Below are 21,765 nucleotides of genomic sequence, written 5' to 3'. Positions count from 1 at the left end.
CAAAGTGATTAGGGTGCCATTTCAAATACACAAGCAAAGGAGCTATTAGACTTCTGGCTTATTTCAAACGACTTGCAGCCTTTGTCCCTCAGGGGTAAACACACACACACACACACACACACACACACACACACACACACACAGAAAAGGAAAAAGAGAGAAAAGAGAAAATAGCAATTTGTACAGGTTCCTCATTTTCCAGTAAAAATACCCATGGCCTGCAAGTCGTTGGCTATCAGGTATTATGGTTGGGTGAGCGACCAAAGTGTACAGAAAAAGGGTGGAGTGCCAGAAGACAGGACAGAAAAACATAGCGTGCTCCAAAGCACACCACAGCTGAGCACTCGGAGGCCTTGATGGGAGGCAGAGAGCTTCACCAGCCATTGCTCTTGAAGACCAGAGAGAAGGATAAGAACTCGTGGGCTTTCAAGTTCATTCCTTAGCCATGTGTCATCCACCCCCCACCCCCCACCCCCCCCGGCCATATCAGAAGTGCTCACTGTGCCATTTTAAAGTCAGGGTGGTTGAATTATTTCCTTACCATTGTTTCCTCATGCAACACTTACATTTCTAGGTCATCATCCTTGGAGTTGCTTCTGACATGCTCTTGTAGAATATTTTATTTAACACCCATGAAGACCACAGAGAGGCTTTAAATATCAGTTTACTCTCACAAAATAGCCACAGCCCAACAGTTTTGCCTTTCAACAAGGCATTCAACTGGCATGTTTCCATGAGATTTGTCTATTCAGCCATATCATTCCTTCACCTTGGAATTCTATGAACAGCTGGGTGATTTTCTTAGAGTCAATGCAACAGGGAAGATTTTTTAGCTTTCTTTTCAACCTATTTTACAAAGCACAAGCCTCCTATAAGAATATTTATTTGCGTCCCAAGTCTGCAGCAAATATATTCTTCCAAAACTATTTTTGAAAATCAGTGAATGGCATTAGTCATTTCTAACAGCCACCCATTTCTAAGACATTCTGACTTTCTCTGAACAATGCATCCCTACGTGGGAACTGAATGTTTTTTAATGTGCTCCCTCACTCAAAAATGTGAGATTGTTTTGGCTTCCAAAACTCATGCCACAAAGTTAATCCGGCTAATGAGTTCAGTTTAGCTTGGTGGGAATACTTTTTGTATTTACTTCTAAATTTTCTGCTGTACGTTTCATGTATTTTTTTTTATCCTGGAAATAAAACTGTGGGGAAAGACTGCAGCCATTGCTAGAGCACCTTACTCATGGTAATGGCAACTGGAATGCCAGAACTTCAAAAGACCAGTACCGCATATCAGGTAGATATATAGTTGATAGGATTCTAGGAGTGTTTACACAGGCTGTTAGAGGCACAGGATAAGGCCCTCCATGCTTCAATGTGTCTCACTTCCCAGGCTCCCACGAAGGCAGTGTGCTGTGCTGTCTGGCAGGAAATTCTCACTGTGAGAATCATATGATAAGTAAGACTACAAGGCAAGAGATCTGTCTTTTAGGAAACTGCTGTAACAGGGGAGGCTCTGGACAAGAAGCAGAGTAGACCTGTGCCCTATCTCCAAACTCCTCACACTGGCCTGAGACTTGAGGTAGAGCAGACGACCGTAGCGAGCTACCACTTCAATGGTAAAAGTAGTGTGAACTGCGAACATGGGTCAAGATGCAGATCAGGTTGATGGAGAGTTAAGGACAGTGTAGAGTTGGTCTGGGCATTTCACAAGGGATTGGGCCTGGTGTGGGATGTCATACGGTTGGTCAAACAGGTGAAATTAGCCTCACTGGAACTAGAGGAAACTGGGTGAGTCAGGCCTGCGTGGGGACTCAGGTTTCAGAAAAAGATTCTGTGATGAAATAAAAAATCTTCTGGAAGCCAGGAAATTTGTCGACCCAGCTTCAATAATCCCTCCTACATTTATTTTACTAAAAAATTATCTTCTCTCTCTTTCCCTATAAAAATGATATATGCTGATGTATAATGTTTATTTAGAACACAGCAAGTGATAGGTACTGTGTGAGACTCTTTTTAAACACTATTCACTTACTCCTCACCAGAGAAATAGGTTCTATTATGACCTCCATTTTACAGATGAGAAAATGAAAGCTTAGAGGTGATTTGTTTGAAGTCATACCTTCCATAAATGGCAGAGCCAAGACTCACATTCAGGTCTGCCTAACTCCAAAGCCTACCCTCTTTACCTGTTTTCTTAACCCCAATATTGCCTTCTATCCCATTATTAGGCGAGCAGAAGCAACACATGGGGAAAAACTCTCATAACTTAATGACTCTAAGAAAGAAATATTGACATCTCAACAAAAATTTTTAGTCTTTTCCAGACGCACAAGTTTCCTACATATTGAGTTATACTCTTTTTGATTACATAAAAATTGTACCCCTGACTTTAACTCATCTCCAAATTAAGGAAAAAAACCCCATTATCTATGAACTACATTTCACTAAGCTGATATGATGCATCATGGTCTATATAACCTTCCTTATCACTGGACACTTAGGTTATTCCCAAGGTTTTGCCAGTGCAAATAGAACTGTCATAAGTAACTTTACCTGCATGTGAAACTGCCTCCACATTACTTAAGATGACTGGCTCAAAAGACAGGAAGATTTGAAAGGTTTTTATTCTTGAGATATATTGCATATATGGCTTTCCCATCATGCCGGTTGGTACATCTTAACTAGCAGCATATAAAGGGTTTAATTCAATATATATTCAACAGAATGGGCTTCATCCTATTTGATTAGTTTTTAATAACCTCATCTTCCTTTTCCTCTGTATTTTCATAATAAAGAAAAGAAGTATGCACCCTTGTACACTCTTTTTGTATCATTATTACTATTACTATTACTATTACTATTACTATTACTATTGTCCGAGGGACTATTCTCACAAGCACCCAGCATTGAAACCCGAGACTTAACTCCATGGCTGATTGGATATGGGGATAAAGAAATGAGAGAGATAAACATTGCATGGGATTTTCCTCTGAAAATTCTCAAGATTTAGGCCATGTCTTTCCATCTGATGTTCATCACTCTAATACAACCACAACTCCCATGTGGCCTCCTGGGTTCTTTTCTCCTTCTATCTTGTTCACCCTACACTCTGTTGTTGGACTACTTCCATAAACACTGAGCACATCATACACGTGTCCCGTAGATAAAGTTTCAGTGGTTCTCTATTGCTTGTGTAACTCCTTTGCCTGGCTTTTTATCTCTAACTACTGCCCATCAGCAACTAAACCTTATCTTTCTAGGTCCTCCTTCCTCATTAACTTCATCTTCACTTTGCCTCTCTGCCTTTCCAAAGAAGCAGGCTAAAGGAAAATGCACTTGACACATATTTTATAGAGATAGAACTTGCCATTTATGTGATGATTCAGAAGGTACTACAGGACCTTACAGTACTTATCACTGTAATGTCAATTTGTGAAAGTGGCTATTAATAAAGGTTTCTGGTTGATGGCATTTTGAGATGATAGCTTATTCTGAGTTTCTGGTCTCATGTTATCACAGCAGAAGTATAGAACTTGACCTTGAGTTTGATCAAGAATGAGGACCCTGGACTCAGACTATTCAGCCCGGTAGCCATTGTGTAATCTTATGCTTAATGGATTCACAGCCCTTTACAATTTCTGGCTTTTGCTGACAGGATAGACATCCACCCTGTAGTCCAATTGGGCTGTATTAAGCTTTCTCAGTTGGTAGTTGCTCTGCTTTCAAGGGAACGTTTAATTCAGTGCTGTGCAAAAATGGAGTTCTCTTCTGTTGGCTACAGAGTACGTAGGTCAAGTGGAATTTCTGGCACTTCATTACATTCCCTGACCCTCACTAAACAAACTTCAAAATATATATATTTGCAACAACTTGAAATAAACACTACATACAAGTGTTGACGGTACATTTTGTGAAGAACTACCAAATGCATCAGGACTAAGGAAAACATTCTAATGATTCTTTCAAACATGAATATTTTTAAATTCCTATTAAACAATCTTCTTATTTAGTCTTCTCAGCTTTCATGACATGCCACAATTGGCTGTTTATCAAAAAACTTAGCAAAACATGATGAACAAGATATAATCATGAGCACACACTTGTGCATAATTAAACCCAGTTTATAAATCAGTGCAGGGCGGAATATGGTCACACCACTCCAGAAAGGTTGGTGACTAGCAAGGAACACTTTTCTCCTCATTTGTAATGAAATATCGTGTGATGTGAATGCAGTGAAGGTGGTATAATAATGGGACGGCGTGGCCTGAAGGTGGACAATTCTCATCCTGCCAAGGTTCTTAATTGGATGGATTTTCATCTGTGTGTTTTATTTTTTTCGAAGGCGGATTTAGCTGACTCTAAGTTTCTTCACTTTTATAACTGTTTGTTCAGTTGGGGGAAAAAAACAGGAATAATTGAGACCGAGTAATGGATATTTCTCAAGATCTCCAAGACTAAGTACTACATAGCATTAAAGAGTATACTTTTCCATTTGTTTTATGACTTTGTCCAGTTAAAGTTACTAGCATAAGCACTCCAGTATGTACTCGTAATCTGAAACCTCTTTCATGATATATCTGGATCCTATGGGAAAAGAATTTACATTTGAGGAATGCTTACCTTGTGCCAGGCATTTTATATGCATTATCTCATTTAATTCTCATGACCACAAGGTATAATTGATATTATTTAATCTGATTTTACGTTCTTGAGATCATAAAAGGAGTATAGAACAGGGATTTGACTCTAGAGCTTTCTCTTTGTTTCCTTAAAGTCCAATCAAGTTCCTCTCACTAAGTCACACTAGGTTTCCCATTATAGCCAGTGTATGGAGGTGATAAGAAGGGACACTCTAGCAGTAAGGGATGGTCTGAACTTTGGCACACATTCTCCTCTGGGGTAAATAAGAAAGAAACTAATATGACGGATTATATTAAAGCATGTTCCCTAATGCAGTGACTGATCAAGCGAATTATGGACTACCCGCACTATGGAATGTCATGTCATCATTAGTGAGAGTCACGTAAGTCTGTCTAATAAAATGGAAGACTGTCCGTGAGTTGCAAAATATTGCAGAGCCATCAGTGCAGTATGATAAAGTTGAATGCAATAACAGTCATATATACATATGTTTATATGTGTATACTCATGGACACAAAAATGTTAGTTACTTCTCCTCAGAAGGCTAAGAGTAACCAGTAGGCAAATTTCTCTTTTTAATCTATAAACACCACTATTGCTTAAGTTTTCTGTGTGTACAATTATATGTATTAAATTCGCAGTTAAAAAAATCACATAATGGATCATTTCAACAATCTGTAGGAATGACTTAACCCAAGGAATGGGTGATCAAGGAGGTTAAGTCTCACAAAAGCAAAATTGTCCAGTCTATTTGACACTCTATCCGGCTTCAATGTTACTATAAGTATATGGTGAAAGCTAAAACTTCATCGCTTATATTGCACTCTGCCTTATCTAAAGAAGGTGCTAACAGAGAGCAATTGAATAACATTCATTTCAAAATTAATGCATCCAAAATGGAGTTTTCCAGTCTCCTCTTCCTATTCAACCCATCTGTGTTGTACTGCCATTTTTCACTTGCCTAAGCCCAAACCCTAAGGCACATGCTTGATTTCACCTTTCCTTTTCCAACTGCATTCTGACCAGCAGCAGATCCAACCTGACCCGTCACCAGTTAATCTCTTTAAGGACTCCATATAAGCTATCATTGCCTCTGGTCTGGACCACCATGGTTGCCACCTTACAGGTATATCTCCCTGCTTCCATTTTGGAATTCATTCTCCACATGGCCGCCAGAGTGACCTCTTATACTCCCTCAATTTAGCACTCTTTATGGTTTGTAATTGTACTTAGAATACAATTGAAATCTCTCAGTGAGGCCCACAAGAAACTTTGTGATCTGACACCAGTCAGTCTAATAGCTATGACCTTAACTCCTACCCCCACCAACCCTAGTTCATTAAGCTTTAGCCATCCTGGCATGCTTTCTGTTTTTTGAATACATCAAGTTCTGTGGACCCCTGGGCCTTTGCATGTCTTGTTTTTTTCTGCCTTCATACTCTTAACTTTTTACATGAATAGCACCTTATCAATCAGAATCAATCTTTTACAAATGAGCAAACTGAATCTCAGATAGTGTAAGTAACTTATTTGTGGCCATAGCATTTTGTACATGATGAAGCTATGTTTTGCTCTCATGTAGGAATTATTTCATGCTCTTCCCTTATACTAGATGACAAAGTAAAGATGGTCCACCCTAGGGCTCCGGGTCAAGTTATGACAATGAATCAACAAATATCTACTCTTTGAAAAGACAGAAAAAATAACTTATTTTAGGAGTTCCTTTTGTAGGTTCTCCTTCCTACTTGTAGTGCATTCTCCAGCTTCTGTGAGAATACTTAGATTGGCTAAGGGGAAAATTTGAGATAGATGCCTTTGGAAAATCTTGTCTCAGTGGTTTGAAATTAAATACTTGCTTATGTAAAAAATGAGAATATGAGGATCCCACCAGAAACCCTTACAACTTACTTAGTTAGATGTCCAAACAGGATTTTCATGGTGTCACGATTTGGTGGAGGGAGTTTTTGCACAAGAGTCTTTATAGTTTCAATTCTTGTGTTGTAGTCTTGCTTTTCTGAAAAAAAAAAAAAATTGGAAAAGAATGAGATTTCATAACTGCATGAAAGAATTTTCTTAGGAGAATTTGGACAAAGACTTAGTCAGCAGCCAAAGAGAATAGGTATATTCAACACCATTATCATGAAGTTTCTTTATTTGAACTCTGATGTAGATCATAGCTATATGAAGGAGCAACAGTGTGGCTTTGATATAATCTTGTTAAGATCAGGTAGTGGATCAGTTTAATAAATGCTTTACTATTTTAAAAGATGGGGTAAGGTGAAGGATGGCTTTCCAAAGACATCCTTGCCCTAATCTCTGAAACCTGTGAATATGTTGTCTTCTATGGCCAAAGGGACTTTGCTGAAGTGATTTAATTAGGGACTCTGAGATGGAGAGATTATTCTGGATTATCTGAGTGGCACCAGTATAATCACAAAGGTGGTTAAAAGAAAAGAGAGAAAAATGACGTGGCAATGTAAACACAAGGATAAATGGCTATGTGATGAAAGGCCGTGGGCTAAGGAGTGATAGTAGTAAGACAGCTTCTAGTAACTGGAAGAGGCAAGGAAGGAGAACCCCCCAGAAGGAACACAGGGCTACAACACCTCTATGTCTTCCCAGTGAAGATGGTTTCAGACTTTAGACCTCCAGGAATGTAAGATAAAAAATTCATGTGGTCTGAAGCCACTGAGTTTGTGATAATTCGTTATAGCAGCAATGGGAAACAAACAGATGAGGACACAGTGTGATTCAATTACCAATATTCTATTGTTCACTTGATTTTGTGGAAGGGGAAATAATCTTTGTTATTAGTATGTGTTGTCTTTTCTCCCTGACACATTTTGTTTTGGCTATGAAATAAAAAAAAGCACAAAAAATATAAAGTGAAAGCATAATAACTAGTCATATGCATTTTAAAAAATAAGAAGTTCTTTAAAACTACATACCACATAGATTTCTTTCCCTTACTTTGTTTCTTTTTGCCTTTATAGGCATGAATGGCATAATAAGAATCGATTTATTTAGCACCTAGAGAATTCATCTCACCATAATTTTAACCAGGACTTAGAACTATAATTATTGAATGAACTTAAAAACTTTATATACATTGACTTGGGTCCATTTCCTTTCTAGATTCTATCTCTAACCTCTATCACAGAGCTTGTAGTGATCCTTAAGAGGTCACTTTTGGAAAAGACTATGTACGGCGGTAATACATAAGGTACACACCCACCCAGTATTCATTCTCTCCTTCCTTAGCAAGACAATACATTGTTGAGGGGATGGCAAGGTACTTGGCTAAAAGAGGTCATTTCCCAGCTTCCTTGGCAGGTGGAGCGACCATGTGACCACGTCTGGCCAAAAAGCCTTTGGTCAAAGCGATAGAAGGAACTTCTGGTGAGGCCCTATGCAGGGAGCTGATTTAGTCTGTAGCCAGTTTACTCTGCTCCCCAGAATGTAGATGGAATGGTGTGCCATCCTTCTGGATGTGTTGTAGAACATACAACTAAAAGGAACGTCCCTGAATCTGTGGGGCAGTCCGACCAGTCCTGTAGTCTCTGTCTCTGAGTTTCTTTAACGTAAGAAAATCAGCCAGAGTGTACTGAAGATTTTGAAGACAAGTCTCTTATACTAAAGCCTAATTCCTAATACGACATGCTCCCCAAAGCCCAATTCATTATCACCTGTTACTTGGTATATAAACTTTACATAGTGGGGAAGAAAGAGTTAGTTCAGAAACTGGCAGTTTTAAAATACACTGTTGCAAAAGAAACTTTTAATAAGGAATTATAGGAAAATATCCTGCAAAAGATGGTATTTGGCTAAAGCGGAGTGGGGGGCAATCTTCCTAGTAGAACTCTGCCTTGGAAACTTCTCTTCTTCCTCCCAAAACCACAAAGGCCTATAAATAATGCCTCCCACAGTCAGAGCTTTCAAAATTGCAGTTATTCTTAGAAGAGTTCCAACAAAATATGGATTGGACAACTGCAAATGAAAGTGATGGGGGGCCGGGGGGAGAGAGAAATTAAAAAAAAAAAAAAGAGGAAAAGAAAAGAAAGAGAAAGGAAAAGAAAAGCCAGTTGCAACATCATAGCAGACAACAGATAAAATCTTTCTGTCAAAAGGGTAGAAAGCCCCTTTGTAGCTTAATGATGTTTAAGACAATGTGATGCTTCATAGGACCAGTTGGATATTATGGGGTATAACCAACTCGGGAAAATATGTAATACAACTCAATAAAGATGAGAGTGAAATTGGTATAGGATGTCCAGGGCAAAGTTTCTTAGGGCTATATGGATACTTTGTATCTAGTCATCTGAAACTAATACCCACACCACTGATTCTATGTAAAAAAAAAAAAAAATATATATATATATATATATATATGCACACAATATACAAATACATATACACACATTTAAGTATTCACAAGGTGGTTACATTCTGCATAGTTTGGCCTGATGTTACTAGTATAATTTACCTGAGGAGCTGGTGAACCACTTGGTTCAAACAATAAAAATGATGTTGGGAGAGGAGAGGAAACCTTTCCAATTTCACTGAAATCTCTTGCCAAAGTAATGATCAGATCAATGTCAAAGCCTCCAAAAAAGGGATCAGTTAACACTGGAGATTACAGTGATAGCAGCCATAAATTAAGTTTGAAAAACGATAAGTGGTTACATCCAGCGAACCTCAGTTTTAGGGAACATATGACTCCGGTTTAAGAAAGGTTGGAGGTTGCTTAATTGGAAATATTTGGATTTGCAAATATTTTGAGCAGGAATTAAAACTTTAATAAAGTTTGTTTAACCATTAGGTAAGAGAACAACGAACTTCCCTAGACAGAGTCCCTTTGCCCTCTTCTGTGTTTCATTGCACTTAGGACATTCTATTTATACAACATTTCACATGGTATTTCTATGGCTTGAATGCCTGTCAAATTCTCCCATTTAGCTGGGAGTTTTCCTAGAAAGCTAGACAGCTCTTATCCTGGCATATAGCGGGTTAAGTGAAAGAATAAGGAATTAGCGAGTAAATGGAAGATATGAACATGGATTGGAATACAAAGACCTTGGTTTGAATTCTGTAACAGCTTTTTATTAGCTGTGTGGTCTGGGACAAGTTCTCATTTTCTTTGAATAATATCTCAAAGGCCCGTTTTATGGATTCAACAAGATAGTATGTAACATACCTAGCACAATGACCAGTGAAAAGTAAATACTCTGTAAATATTCATCCTTTTCTCCCCTTCACCTTTTTTGAGGCCCATGCTGGGTCTTTTATTTTCAGCAGTGAGCATTCTCTCTGGTTGCAGTGACCATTCCAAATGTAGTTGCTGATCCTGGAACTGAGCTGGTGCCCGTGGGTGACAATTCAATTGCTACGGTAGCCTGACACTTCCCAATGCACTCGGTACTTTGCGATCACCGGAAGCTGATGATCTGATTGGTGAGCAGTTTAGTTATATTTAAGAATCCTTATAAAAGTCTATGGTGGTTCCCATATCCGCTTATAAGAAACATTCTACATGAAGGCTTTTTTATAAGAATATTTTTTTTCCCTCTTTCTCTAGTTTCACACATACTTGAGAAATTCCACAATTGAATAGTGGTACACACAAGTCTGTGGCTAAGTTATATTTCAGTACTGAAGGGGGTACTGAACAATGGTTCAGAGAAAGCTCAAAGATTATTAAGGAAGAGAAATTAGCTTTCCTTTCAACATAATCAGAATAAAATCTTTGAAAAGGTTATAGGAAGGCAGTGGTTTCCCATTCAAATCGATACCACACCCATTTTTCCATAGCTTATGAAATCAGGAAATCAGCACAAACACTTCTAAGTGGAGGGACATCTAAAAATACAATTGGTTACATTAAAATCGAAATGACACTTTTTCAGATATGGTTTATTGATGTGTCATATAAGGAATGGGAATCTGCATACATAATGCAGGACTGGTTAATGAGCTAAGATTCATATACAGCTTACTAAAGATGTGTCAACTGTCTTCAATTGATTCACTGAGCATCTGAAAGACAGCATTTTTCTATTAATATTTCTCCTTCAGCATATGGTTTCTCATTATTGTGAAGTACTGAGAGTTTTGAGAAGACTCTGACATATCTCTGACTTTTTTGCATTATGACCTGAAGGAGGGGGAGAAGTTTTTCCTCATGGAGAATTAGAGAATCTCTTAGGAAAATTGTGAGACAAAATAATTCTAATAATAGGGAACTCCATAATTCTTCTCCCTTTCTCTCACTTTTGCTCCTAACTTTATTCCCTGATGACTTATTTTTGTATCTACTGAATGCTTTTTAATACCTCTGTTTTAGCTCTCAACCCATATCCTAGCCACCTTGCCAGTCTCTAAACAGTGAATATAACTTCAGCTCTAACTGCACACAAAATCCTCCCACAGTGCTTTTTCTTTTCATTTTTTGCCACCATTATGTGGCAAAGAATGTCTACGCAAAAATACATATAATGCAGATGCATATCATTAAAATAGTAAATGATCTTCCTACTGCCCATCGCTCACCCACTTGGCCCCATAATCTCAAACCTCACCAAGCTCTGTTGTAAATGAGCTTCTTCATAAACAACTCCAGGCTCCTTAGAGAAGTTACAGCTCTTACATGGTGTGAAATAGCCTTTAATGATATGATAAGGGTATGGCTTTATAGTTTTGCCCTGATTCATGGTTTTAAGGACACATTTTTTAGAAAAATATAGTTTATGGTAGTTACATTTACATTTGTCTGCATGAAATGTTGCTACTAAAACAAGGACATTTACAACCAAATGCCTTTTCTGCAAAGAGATAAGATAAAGTTATACAATGATGGAAAGAGTTCTGTGCAGTACAGTGCACTCTGGACCTGGTGATCCCTGGAGACTTTTCTGGCCTTACCATCCATGCATTTATTATTCTTAACTTATTTCTAACCACATGTTGTTAAGTCATGTTCCAGAATTAGTTCTTTGTTATATAGGTTCACCCAGAGGAAGAAAAGACAAAATTCTCGCAGCAGCCAATATATTGGTAGCACTACTCATTCTATTTATCTGAAATTCTTTTTTTTTTTTAAGATTTATTTATTTGTCAGAGAGAGAGCGAGCGAGAGCGAGCACAGGCAGACACAGTGGAAGGCAGAGTCAGAGGGAGAAGCAGGCTCCCTGCGGAGCAAGGAGCCCGATGTGGGACTCGATCCCAGGACACTGGGATCATGACCTGAGCCAAAGGCAGCTGCTTAACCAACTGAGCCACCCAGGCATCCCTATTTATCTGAAATTCTTAAAGGACACTGTAGCCCTTTGCTTTAAAAAGGTCAACAATATCTCAACTCTTCTGCTTCTGAATGTTATTCTGGGATGTATAATGCATCCTGTACGGAAAAAATAGTAGTCACTTACAGTTTAAGGCCATATTTGGAAGAAAGCAATTGAGTTTCAAATCAATTTATATTTTTTTGTATCATGACAATTTCAGAATTTAGGGAGAGACTGCCCTGGCTTATAGGATGAATGGGTATCTTCAATTAACACTTTATTTATTTATTAAAAAGATTTTATTTATGTATTTGACAGACAGAGATCACAAGCTGGCAGAGAGGAAGGCAGAGAGAGAGAGGAGGAAGCAGGCTCCCTGCTGAGCAGAGAGCCCGATGCGGGGTTTGATCCTAGGACCCTGGAATCATGACCTGAGCCAAAGGCAGAGGCTTTAACCCACTGAGCCACCAGGCACCCCAACACTTTATTTTTTAGTGTACTGTACAACTGAATACAGGCCTTTGAGGATATGTCTTTAATTATAAAACTTGAGTTAGGTGTTGAGGAATCATCCAAGTCATGACAATTGCTTGATACTTTTTTTTTTTTTTTTAAACTTACATTCACTTTAGGGACAGAACAACTGGGAGCAAATTCAGGACTCATAAATCCATGCAAAAAGACATATACTTCAAACTCTTGTTTTAAAATATGGGAAGTTACATATCATGAAGGAGTCTGAAAGAACTATCTGAGAATTCATGTTCTGCTATATGTTTTGGGGCACCATATGATATGTTGCTTGAATTCTTGATGCTTTACATGCCTTAAACCCCCCAAAAGCCCATACCAGTTCAAACTGAGAGCAGAGGTCTGTAGCTTGCAGGGCAGGAAAGACATGGTAGAAACTGCATCGACTTGACTCAGGTAAGACCTCTTTCTTTCTATAGCACGAATTATCAGAGAATTCAGAATAAATCACCTCACTGACACACTTGTATTTGGCTTCTACTTCTAGGAGATATTAATATTTTGTCTGATGTTTGAATAAAGAAGGCTTTTAGGAGGAACTGTAAAGGTGAAATAACTCTCCATAGTTAATAAATGTCAGTAATAAAAATATTATGGCCAATTGATTGCCATAAGACCATGGATTACCTAACCTGTGAGGAAAGCTTCAGCATAATGGCGTGCATCATTTCTGGAGGCCATTTCTGATCATTGTGAGGGGGGAGGCAGGCCATCCAGAGCATGCTGCTGGGAACAAGCCTAATCTTGTTAAGTGCAGCCGTGATTTCTTTCCACCTCCACTCCTACTCTCTGGCAGTGAATAATTAGAAAATCAAAAGAAAAAAAACGAGTTCTTAAATAATTTTTTAGAGTATTGAGCACATACATGTATACATGGTTGAAGACAAAATATTAATTAAGAGCTGTGTGCAACCTGTGGCAGATACAAGCTTGATCCCTGACTTCTGTCATTTGACAGCCCATGGGGGCAGATACAACACAAAATACGTCATTAGAGATATTTAAATTTAAGACACATCATAATATAAGTATCGGTGAAGTTTATATGTTTCTCCTGACTGAAGGGATCCTTTAAGTTGGTTGTTAAACTCAAAATGCTTCTGACGTGGTAGCCCATTAAATAAAAAAAAAAAAAAATTCACAATAATTGAGAAATGTACTTAATATTAAATCAACAAATGTAAAAATTTGTTTAATCATTTTCTGAAGGCCTTAGAATTATTATTCTTAACTTCTTCATATATTCTTAACATTCCCCCAATACATTCAGGAAAGTAGTAAAATAAAAATCCCCTTTTCTTTTTCATGTAACTGTATCCATGCTATTCTAGGGACTTCAGGGGCATTGACCTCACACTAAGGGAGGAATATTTTGGGAAAAGTATTCAAGCTTTAATAGTAACTTTTAAAAAACGGAATGATTGCTTTGGTGCAACCCTTTTCGGGATAAGGTATTTCCTAAAATTCACCAACTTAATACTGTCTCTTACACCCCTCTTCCTCAGGTTAGCAGCATTGCCCCTCTTTGTCTGAATTGAAGGCTAAAGCAATGGCTGACACCCCAGTAGCAATCTTCACGGGAAAAGCATGATTGTATTCTCCTCTCTAGAATTTCTTGTTTCCAAAGTAATTTTGGAGGTGTCATGGTGGCCAAGTATATTTCGGTAACTTACAAATGATACTAATTCATCCTCAGGCAATAGTCTGTGCTGAGAAAACAAAGCTCACTAGTTTATTTCTTTGAAATTCAGTTCTCCTGTGAGAATTTTCTTTAAACTATACTTATTCAAGTATATCTGCTTTTACAAGCTTAAAAAAAAAAAACACAACAACCCAGGAATTACCTTTTTGAGTCATTTGATGTCTTTCTAATCATAAACCCATAATCCTTTTCAAATATTCAAGTAGCTATTTATATGAATATATAAATATAGATATATTATATGAATATATCTTTATATTTTTTCATGAGGGTAGAAATCCTACAAATTTTTTTTTAGATTTAAAGTTTTTAATATGTGTTTACATCCTTCCTTTGGTAGATAAATTAAATTTAAGGGGATTTTAAAAAATTTCACTTAAAAACAACTAAGACCTGTCACACAATTAAGTCAAATATGAGCTGTCTTCTAGGTTAAATAAATATATATACATATATATATGTATATATATATATATTTTTTTTTAAAAGCATATCCATAACTATTCATTTTAAGCAAAAGACCTCTGAAGAGGAGATAGTAGTTAGTATGGTGAACTGTTTTTTTCCAGCCAGTCCATTTGACATGGCCACACAGTGACAGTGAGAACCATGGAGAGTTAATAGCACAGGGTCCAAATCCTTTAAGAAATGGGGAATAAAATAATTTTATGATTCAGCTTTTTTTTTTTTTTAATTGTGAGACTATTGTAAAAGAAGAAAAACAGGCAACATGTGGTAACTTTAGTCAGCATTTCTGAACTGGGAATGATAAACACCTCTGCCTGGCTCTGGCATTTATCAGGACTGAGATATTATTACCACATAGAGTCACAGCATGGTTACTGTTATCATCGGAAAAAAGAGCCAGCTAATCTTAATGGTTTGTAAAGCCGTTACCTGCACTGGTCTGACATTTATCATGATCATTTTACCACATGGGTCCTACATAGCAAAGGTCTTTTATCTGGAAGGGACATCACTATGAATTATTATTTGCAGCTAGGTAGAAAATTGTATGTTGTAGATACCTTTTCTCATTATAAATCACATAGTCACATTTCACCATTTCCCCCAGAAAGCTGCTGAGCCCAGGTTTTTTTTTTTTTTCCCACAGCTTGCTTTGCTCTCCATCTCTCTCTCTTTCTCTCATCCTCTTTATAGTTTCTTGAAAATATTAACTATTTTTTAATTAATATCCTTAATATAATTTTTGAAGAACTATATATATGGTAGGTGAACATATGGACCTACCTTCATTGTAGTTAGGAGACTCTCCTCCACATTCTGGAAAGGGACTGCACAGTACTTTAGAAATTAAAGTTGATAAACTATCTACTTTTGTTGTTGTTTTTTGTTGCTGTTTTAATTGCTTATTTTCTTTTCCGTCTCGGTGGCCAGACATTGCTGTTTCTGATCTTGTCAATAGAGTATTTACCAGTAGATCCGATCAAATTTCTGATGCTTGATTTGAAATACTTATAACACGTATGCCATTTCTTGCTTGAAATCCTTAGCTTGGAAATGTGCTCTCATGGAGAGTGAAATATACTTTTATTTTGTTGGATGGCGAGTTTTTTCCAGACTTTATTTTAGGAAGTTACAATGGAGTAGAAATTTCCTCCAACAAATTTGTTTAAAAAGGATCTTAGGTCCTATCCTTGTCTGTGTCCTAATGATACACATTAATGTATTATGTAGAAGAAATAAGGATATTAAAAGGTGCAATGTTTTAGAAACACGGGACCAAGTCAGTAAAGTGAAATGCATTAATTTGACAATGGAAAATTACAATGAAAAGCCCGAGTTGTTTACCATGGGGAAGAAATGAACAAATCCTCTCTTTTAAAAAGAATGAGACAACTAATCTTCTGAAAGAGATATTTATATATTTTCTTCTTTCTCAAGTGTTCCATTAGGAATAAACAAGCCAGAGATTCTGCACTTTTATAATGAAGAGGGAGGAGAATTCGTTGCCATTTTTGCATTTAGGAAGAAATGTGCAAGAAGAATGTGACAATTTAAGCAAATCAAGATTGTTTCAGATGGATCACAAACGGGACTTGGTGGGATATTTTATACTAGCATGTGAAGCAAACAGTAAATTTGAAAGGAGGATTTTCTCAATGGTCTAGTTCTGATGTGTTTTCCCATTTCTTTGTGTGTTTAAAAGAGGTTTGGATGTGGTGTTTTAATATTGCTTCTACTCTTTTGCAAATGAGTTCTGGAGAAATATTCGCACATGAAGGAAAGCCGATGTGCTGCAATGCTGACAGCAGCTGGGGGGATATGAATGAAGAAATCAGATTCCCAAGGCTGGATGTAGCAAAAATAAACACCTACATGCCATTAAAAAATTCCCATTTTACATGTTTGTGGGTGTCAGTCGCAGACCACTGTCCCTTTGATAAAAACAATATATTTTTTTTCCCTCAAGTCAGACCATTCATAAAGGGATGGGATAAAAACTTGAAACTGATGTGCTGTATTTTGCAGGGATGGGCATTCGTTTGCTGTCCTGGTTACATTTGGTTACACATTAGTTTTTGTATTATTACACATTTCTTCCAAAGGAAACAGTTTCTGTTTCGGGGACCTGTGAGACATGCTTGCATAAATTTGGGTGCGGCTTGGGGGAGGGGGTGGTTGGAGAAGGTCATTTGCGAGATTAACCTGTACTTTTACTGCTCAAAATGAGTTGCACGCACTTTGGTTCAGTCATCTCAAATTTCCTTGTAAAGGGGTGGTCCCATATTCCAACACACCGCCCTCCCAATCGGATAAAAGGCTACACTGATTTCAAACAAACAACAAACCAGCTTTTTATTCTTCTATTTCAGAATGACTCTTTTGTTCTAGTTTAACATTTTCCTGCCACTATTGCCCCCCCAAATACTGTAACCTGGGAGCGTTTACAATAATTAGCCAGGGGCTTTGCTGCTTGGATTTTCTCCTTTTCTGGGGAACTGGGTGAATTGTTGAGTGCTAATGAAAGTCGGAGACTTCTAGCAGTGGTTCGAGCCAGGCACAGCGCAGGCAGACGCTTTAAGCTTCCCACTGTGCTGCAGAGCAAGCCTCCCGCTGTTATGTTTACCATAGTTTTAATGTCTGTGAAAAAAATTCCTGATGCAACCGAATTATGTTATGCCCTCTTGTTTATCTAACCCTACCCCACCCCCATTTTGTCAGATTCTTGTTGCCCCTGCCTATGACAGAAAGCTCCTTCTCAACATTGTGGCCATCTTACCACCTCAGATCTTGCCATGAGAGCCCAGCTGCTTTGCAGCCATGTCTGGAGGACCATATGCGGTCTATCTAGAAGTTTCCAGAGGCTTACACACACCTCACTCTACTTATGCCACCTAACAACGGACATCCTCCTTTCCGCTGCGTTAGAGTTTCACCAGAGGTAATGTTAAAGCACCAAAATTAATCATTGGTTTTGACAAAACAAGCTTCAAAATGTAAACGTACTTGGTGAACTGCACTGTGCCTTTAAAGAAATCTATTGAAAGACCTCAAACAATCACTGCAAACTAAATAATGTGCTCTAAGATGAAACAACGAATCTGCGATTTGAGTTGATTCATTCTTTGTCCTTTTCTTAAAAATGGTGATCTCAAAGAAAATGACCATTCCATTATATTGCAAATTGATGAATTCGCCAAGTGTGATGTACAGTGAAGTTTTTTAATGAATATTCATACAACTCTTTCAATCCATTAACAGGACTTAAGACAATGAGGATGCAACTCATTCCCATTTAGATAGTGGAGGGAAAGTGGAATTAACAGCACAAACGGCACTCGGAAAGTTTAACTTTAATGTATCAAACTCCAGGTGCCAGAGTTTGAGGAAAATAACCAATAATAGCCATTTTTTACATATTTGATGGGACTGATTATGCAATGTGCAACTCTAAATGGCTTATAGCACATTGTAGCATGGTTCCATCCCATTGGCTACAGTAGGGTGCAGGCAGATGGATGACAGTGACAGGGAGAGAAGTGCTTTTGCTTAGCCGTGCGTTAAGATGCCATCCAGAAGCTCTGTGCACTGCAGACACTTCATTAGGATGCCAGGATAATGGTAAACTACCACTCAGAGTGACACCCCATTTCCTGCTTACTGAGCGCTCCAACCTCGGCAGATGTCAACAATCTCACAGTGCTACAGAGCAGACCTAACTTTCCAGCCACTTTGACTCCAATTTTTTCCTCCTAACGGTGCCATACATTATGTGCAATATGTAATGGCAAACACCTCACCAAAAACAAAATCTGCCCAGTTCGTTATGACTGGAGTGCTTAATTTTTCTTTTTCTTGAAAAAGACGAGGTATAGTGGAGTTGGGTAAGAGAATACGTCCACTCGCTAATCTAACCTCAAAATTTCTTGCTATGATTTCCATTTGCTAATCAGTTCAAAGTGTTAATTGTGTGGTGAACTCTGATTAATAGTAGTTAAACTCTGAACACAGGGGATATGACTGTTTCTTTTAATTAATGGCCGTTCCAAAGGTAAGAGAATGTGGAATTCTTTTGTTAGAGATTTTTAGACTCTGTTTCCGTGTGGTTCTTAGTCGTCTGCCAAGAAAAGGCTGACTTGAGCATCTGGATGGTATTTCCTCTGCAAATGTATAACTTGAGGCCATTCGCACACCACCTTACCAGAAATTCAAGCCAATAGAAACTTTTTTTCCTGCGGTGTAAAGTCCAAAAACCTTTTTATAAAGAACTAAGGTGTAATTTAGATAATGGAAAAAAATTCCCCACGTGGAAAAATAAGATTTTAAAATCTATCGTTATGATAAATGATTGATTTACATTTTGTGATTCTAAGCATCTTCTTAGAAGTTCAAAGGGCCTTGCAAATGGCAGGACTAAAAATAAATATCCTCCTTTCAAACCTGTTACCATTTCCAGGTAAAGACACAAATGTAAAGAAGAAGTCATAGCAGAGGTCACACTCCAAGGGAGAATTTGAATGCAAACTTTCAATGTGATGTCCTCTAAAAAGAGGTGATGCAAATCTTGACTTTTGATTTTTTAAAGTGGGATCTGGTTAGCAACATCTAACCACCTCTTGAAACCTGTCACAAGCTATGTTTGAATACAAAGAAAATGGACTAGAATTCTTAAAATAAACAGGAACAGATATCAACATGGTGTCAAAGAATTAAGAATAATTTCCTTCGAGACAGATTAAATTTAATTGGAAAATGCCAGTGCTGGGACCACCTCTGCCATGGGGCTATTGAACCAGAGGGTTTAACTTTCTGGAAATAGATAGGGAAACAACAACAACAACAACAAAAAATCAACTTACCTCTCTTTAACAGTCTAATTTCAAAATCAGTTTCAGGATCCATGCCAGCCTAGAACACTGAGTAGCACTCTTTGTATTTCTCTCTCTTTATTTTTTAGTAGACTCCATGCCCAGCATGGAGCCCAGTGCAGGGCTTGAACTCACGACCCTGAGATCAAGACCTGAGCTGAGATCAGAGGTGGACCTTCAGCCAACTGAGCCACCCATACCCCCACCCCTCAACCCCCAGCACTCTTTTCTTCAAAGCTAAAGCTATTGAATAGTATGAAAGTTTTCCTTTTTCCTTTCTCACCAGTCCTCTTCCCTTCTAACTATAGATTAGGACTTCTTTTCCCCTGTAACAATTTGGAGATAGCAGCTTTCATAAGAGAACTGAGGAGCTTGAGAGTGGAAGACAGAAAGGATGCTCTGATAATGGCACAGATCACGATAGAAATTGCTGTCCCATTTGTAAAACATAGGAGGGATGGAGACTGGCAAAAAAATCTGTTAGGAATCAATTCTTGGAATTCTGATGTCTTGTTTATGTATTGCATCTTTTAGAGTATAGTGAATTAAGGAATATAGTGAAAGGAAATTCCATATCAGAATGGTAGGGCCATAAGATACTCAATATGCTAGGTAAGATTTAATAAAATAGCTCTGATTATCAATTTGTCCTCTGAGTATAGTTCCAAGACAAGGATTTGATTCAAACTGAAACAGGGTATCAAAGACAATACACACAAGTGTTGGTTACATTTCTACCTTTTGAGATGAGTAAACACAACAAAATGTACAACCATGCATGACCTTTAAAAACACTCATTTCAGATAAGAGAACAGTGCTAAGAAGTGCATAACTTTCACAATGTCCATGAGGTGAATAGGAAACCATTTAACATCTTCAATAGAATTTGAAACATCAAGAATTCTAATGAAAAGAAGTAGCAAGCCGTAAGGAGAGAATAGGGTAAGATGGAAAGATACTAGGGTAAGATGATAAGGAGAAAGATAGTGAGGAAAGAGTGCTAAAGCTAAAAATGCAGAAGAACTCTTTTTAAATTGCAGAAAAATTAGGTCAGTGATACAAATAACAAAATAGAAATGCTTCCCCAGTATGTGGAAACATAAAAATGATAGGGAAAAGACATGTTGGAAGTCAGAGAACTGAGAGATTATCTATGATCTATACGTATACTTGAGGGAGAAATCAGAACATTTGAAAAATATACAATAATCAAAGAAAAAAATTTAAACAAAATTCTGTGCATAAAAAACCGATCTCAGTCTTTAAAATGATGGCCAGATTCTAAGAAAACATTACTGAGTATAGACACTATCTTGATGGATTTTGGCAAAACTTTGAAGTGATAAAAATCAAGCATAATCCCACAAATATTCGAACAAAAAGAAAACAAAATAAGTAAACATCCAGGCTTTCCCAAGACTTATTTCCTTAAATTCTAAAATAAAACAAAGCAGTATCTACTGTTTACAGGGGGGAAAACTGTGGTCCCAAACTGTGTGCATACTCATGTTATCTTTTGCATGTTAAAACAACAGAAAGACATTCTCGTCCACACAGAGATTTATAATAGCACAGCTTTCTTGAGAAGTTTACTGGAAGGCTTTTGTAAGCCTACTGAGTGATGAATCAAAATTTGTAACTCGAAAACAGAGATATTATAAACAAAACTAAGTATCTATTTGGTTTGGACCCAAAACTCAGAAGGCACCATTTGATGATTTCTCTTTGGCTTCTATTTCATTCTTAGACCAAGAGTGGTCTTCTCTTCACAGTTCAGGTGAAAGCTCTGGGGACATAAGATGACCATTTAAAACAGTGGCTGGTGCTATTGAGTTCTGGCGTTTGCTAGCAAACACCATTATTGGAACATTGTACTAGAGAGTTACTAAACAAGACTTCTCTTCCTCTCTTAAAAATCAAAGCTTCGGAGAACAGCAGAATGTTATTCCCATTGCTAAGATTCTTTGGTAAACATGCTTTGTATCTATAGTAATTGTGTTGAAAAAACTGAGTCTGGGGACAGTTAAAGTAATAAAGACGGGAAAAAAAATCAGGTAATAATAGGAATTGTATACGAATTTTCCCATGTTACATATGTTTTAAGAATTAAGTAGGCTAGCGAAAAAAATGCCAAGCAAATAGGTCAAAAGGAAATACCCCAAAATATGGTGATGAAATTTAGAGTGATTTTAATTTTCTTCTTTTTACTTTTCTGTTCAAGTTAGCCTCAGAAATGCCAAGCAAACAGGTCAAAAGGAAATACCCCAAAATATGG

At 37.6% G+C, this 21,765-nt stretch overlaps 1 protein-coding gene across 1 annotated transcript in view; it reads right to left on the bottom strand.

Annotated features, from left to right (window-relative positions):
* ARHGAP15 (Rho GTPase activating protein 15) overlaps nt 1-21,765 on the bottom strand; it is a 602,381-nt gene that overhangs the window by 53,669 nt on the left and 526,947 nt on the right. Inside the window, exon 13 of the mRNA XM_082689352.1 lies at nt 6,555-6,660. Coding sequence (XP_082545478.1) covers nt 6,555-6,660 — 106 coding nt within the window. The remainder of the gene's footprint in view (nt 1-6,554; nt 6,661-21,765) is intronic.

This window comes from Mustela nivalis (genome assembly GCF_964662115.1).
Source record: "Mustela nivalis genome assembly, chromosome: 11".
In the NCBI taxonomy this organism is placed as follows: domain Eukaryota; kingdom Metazoa; phylum Chordata; class Mammalia; order Carnivora; family Mustelidae; genus Mustela; species Mustela nivalis.
The sequence above is the reverse complement of the archived record's forward strand: the minus strand, read 5'-3'. Positions and strand labels throughout refer to the sequence as shown.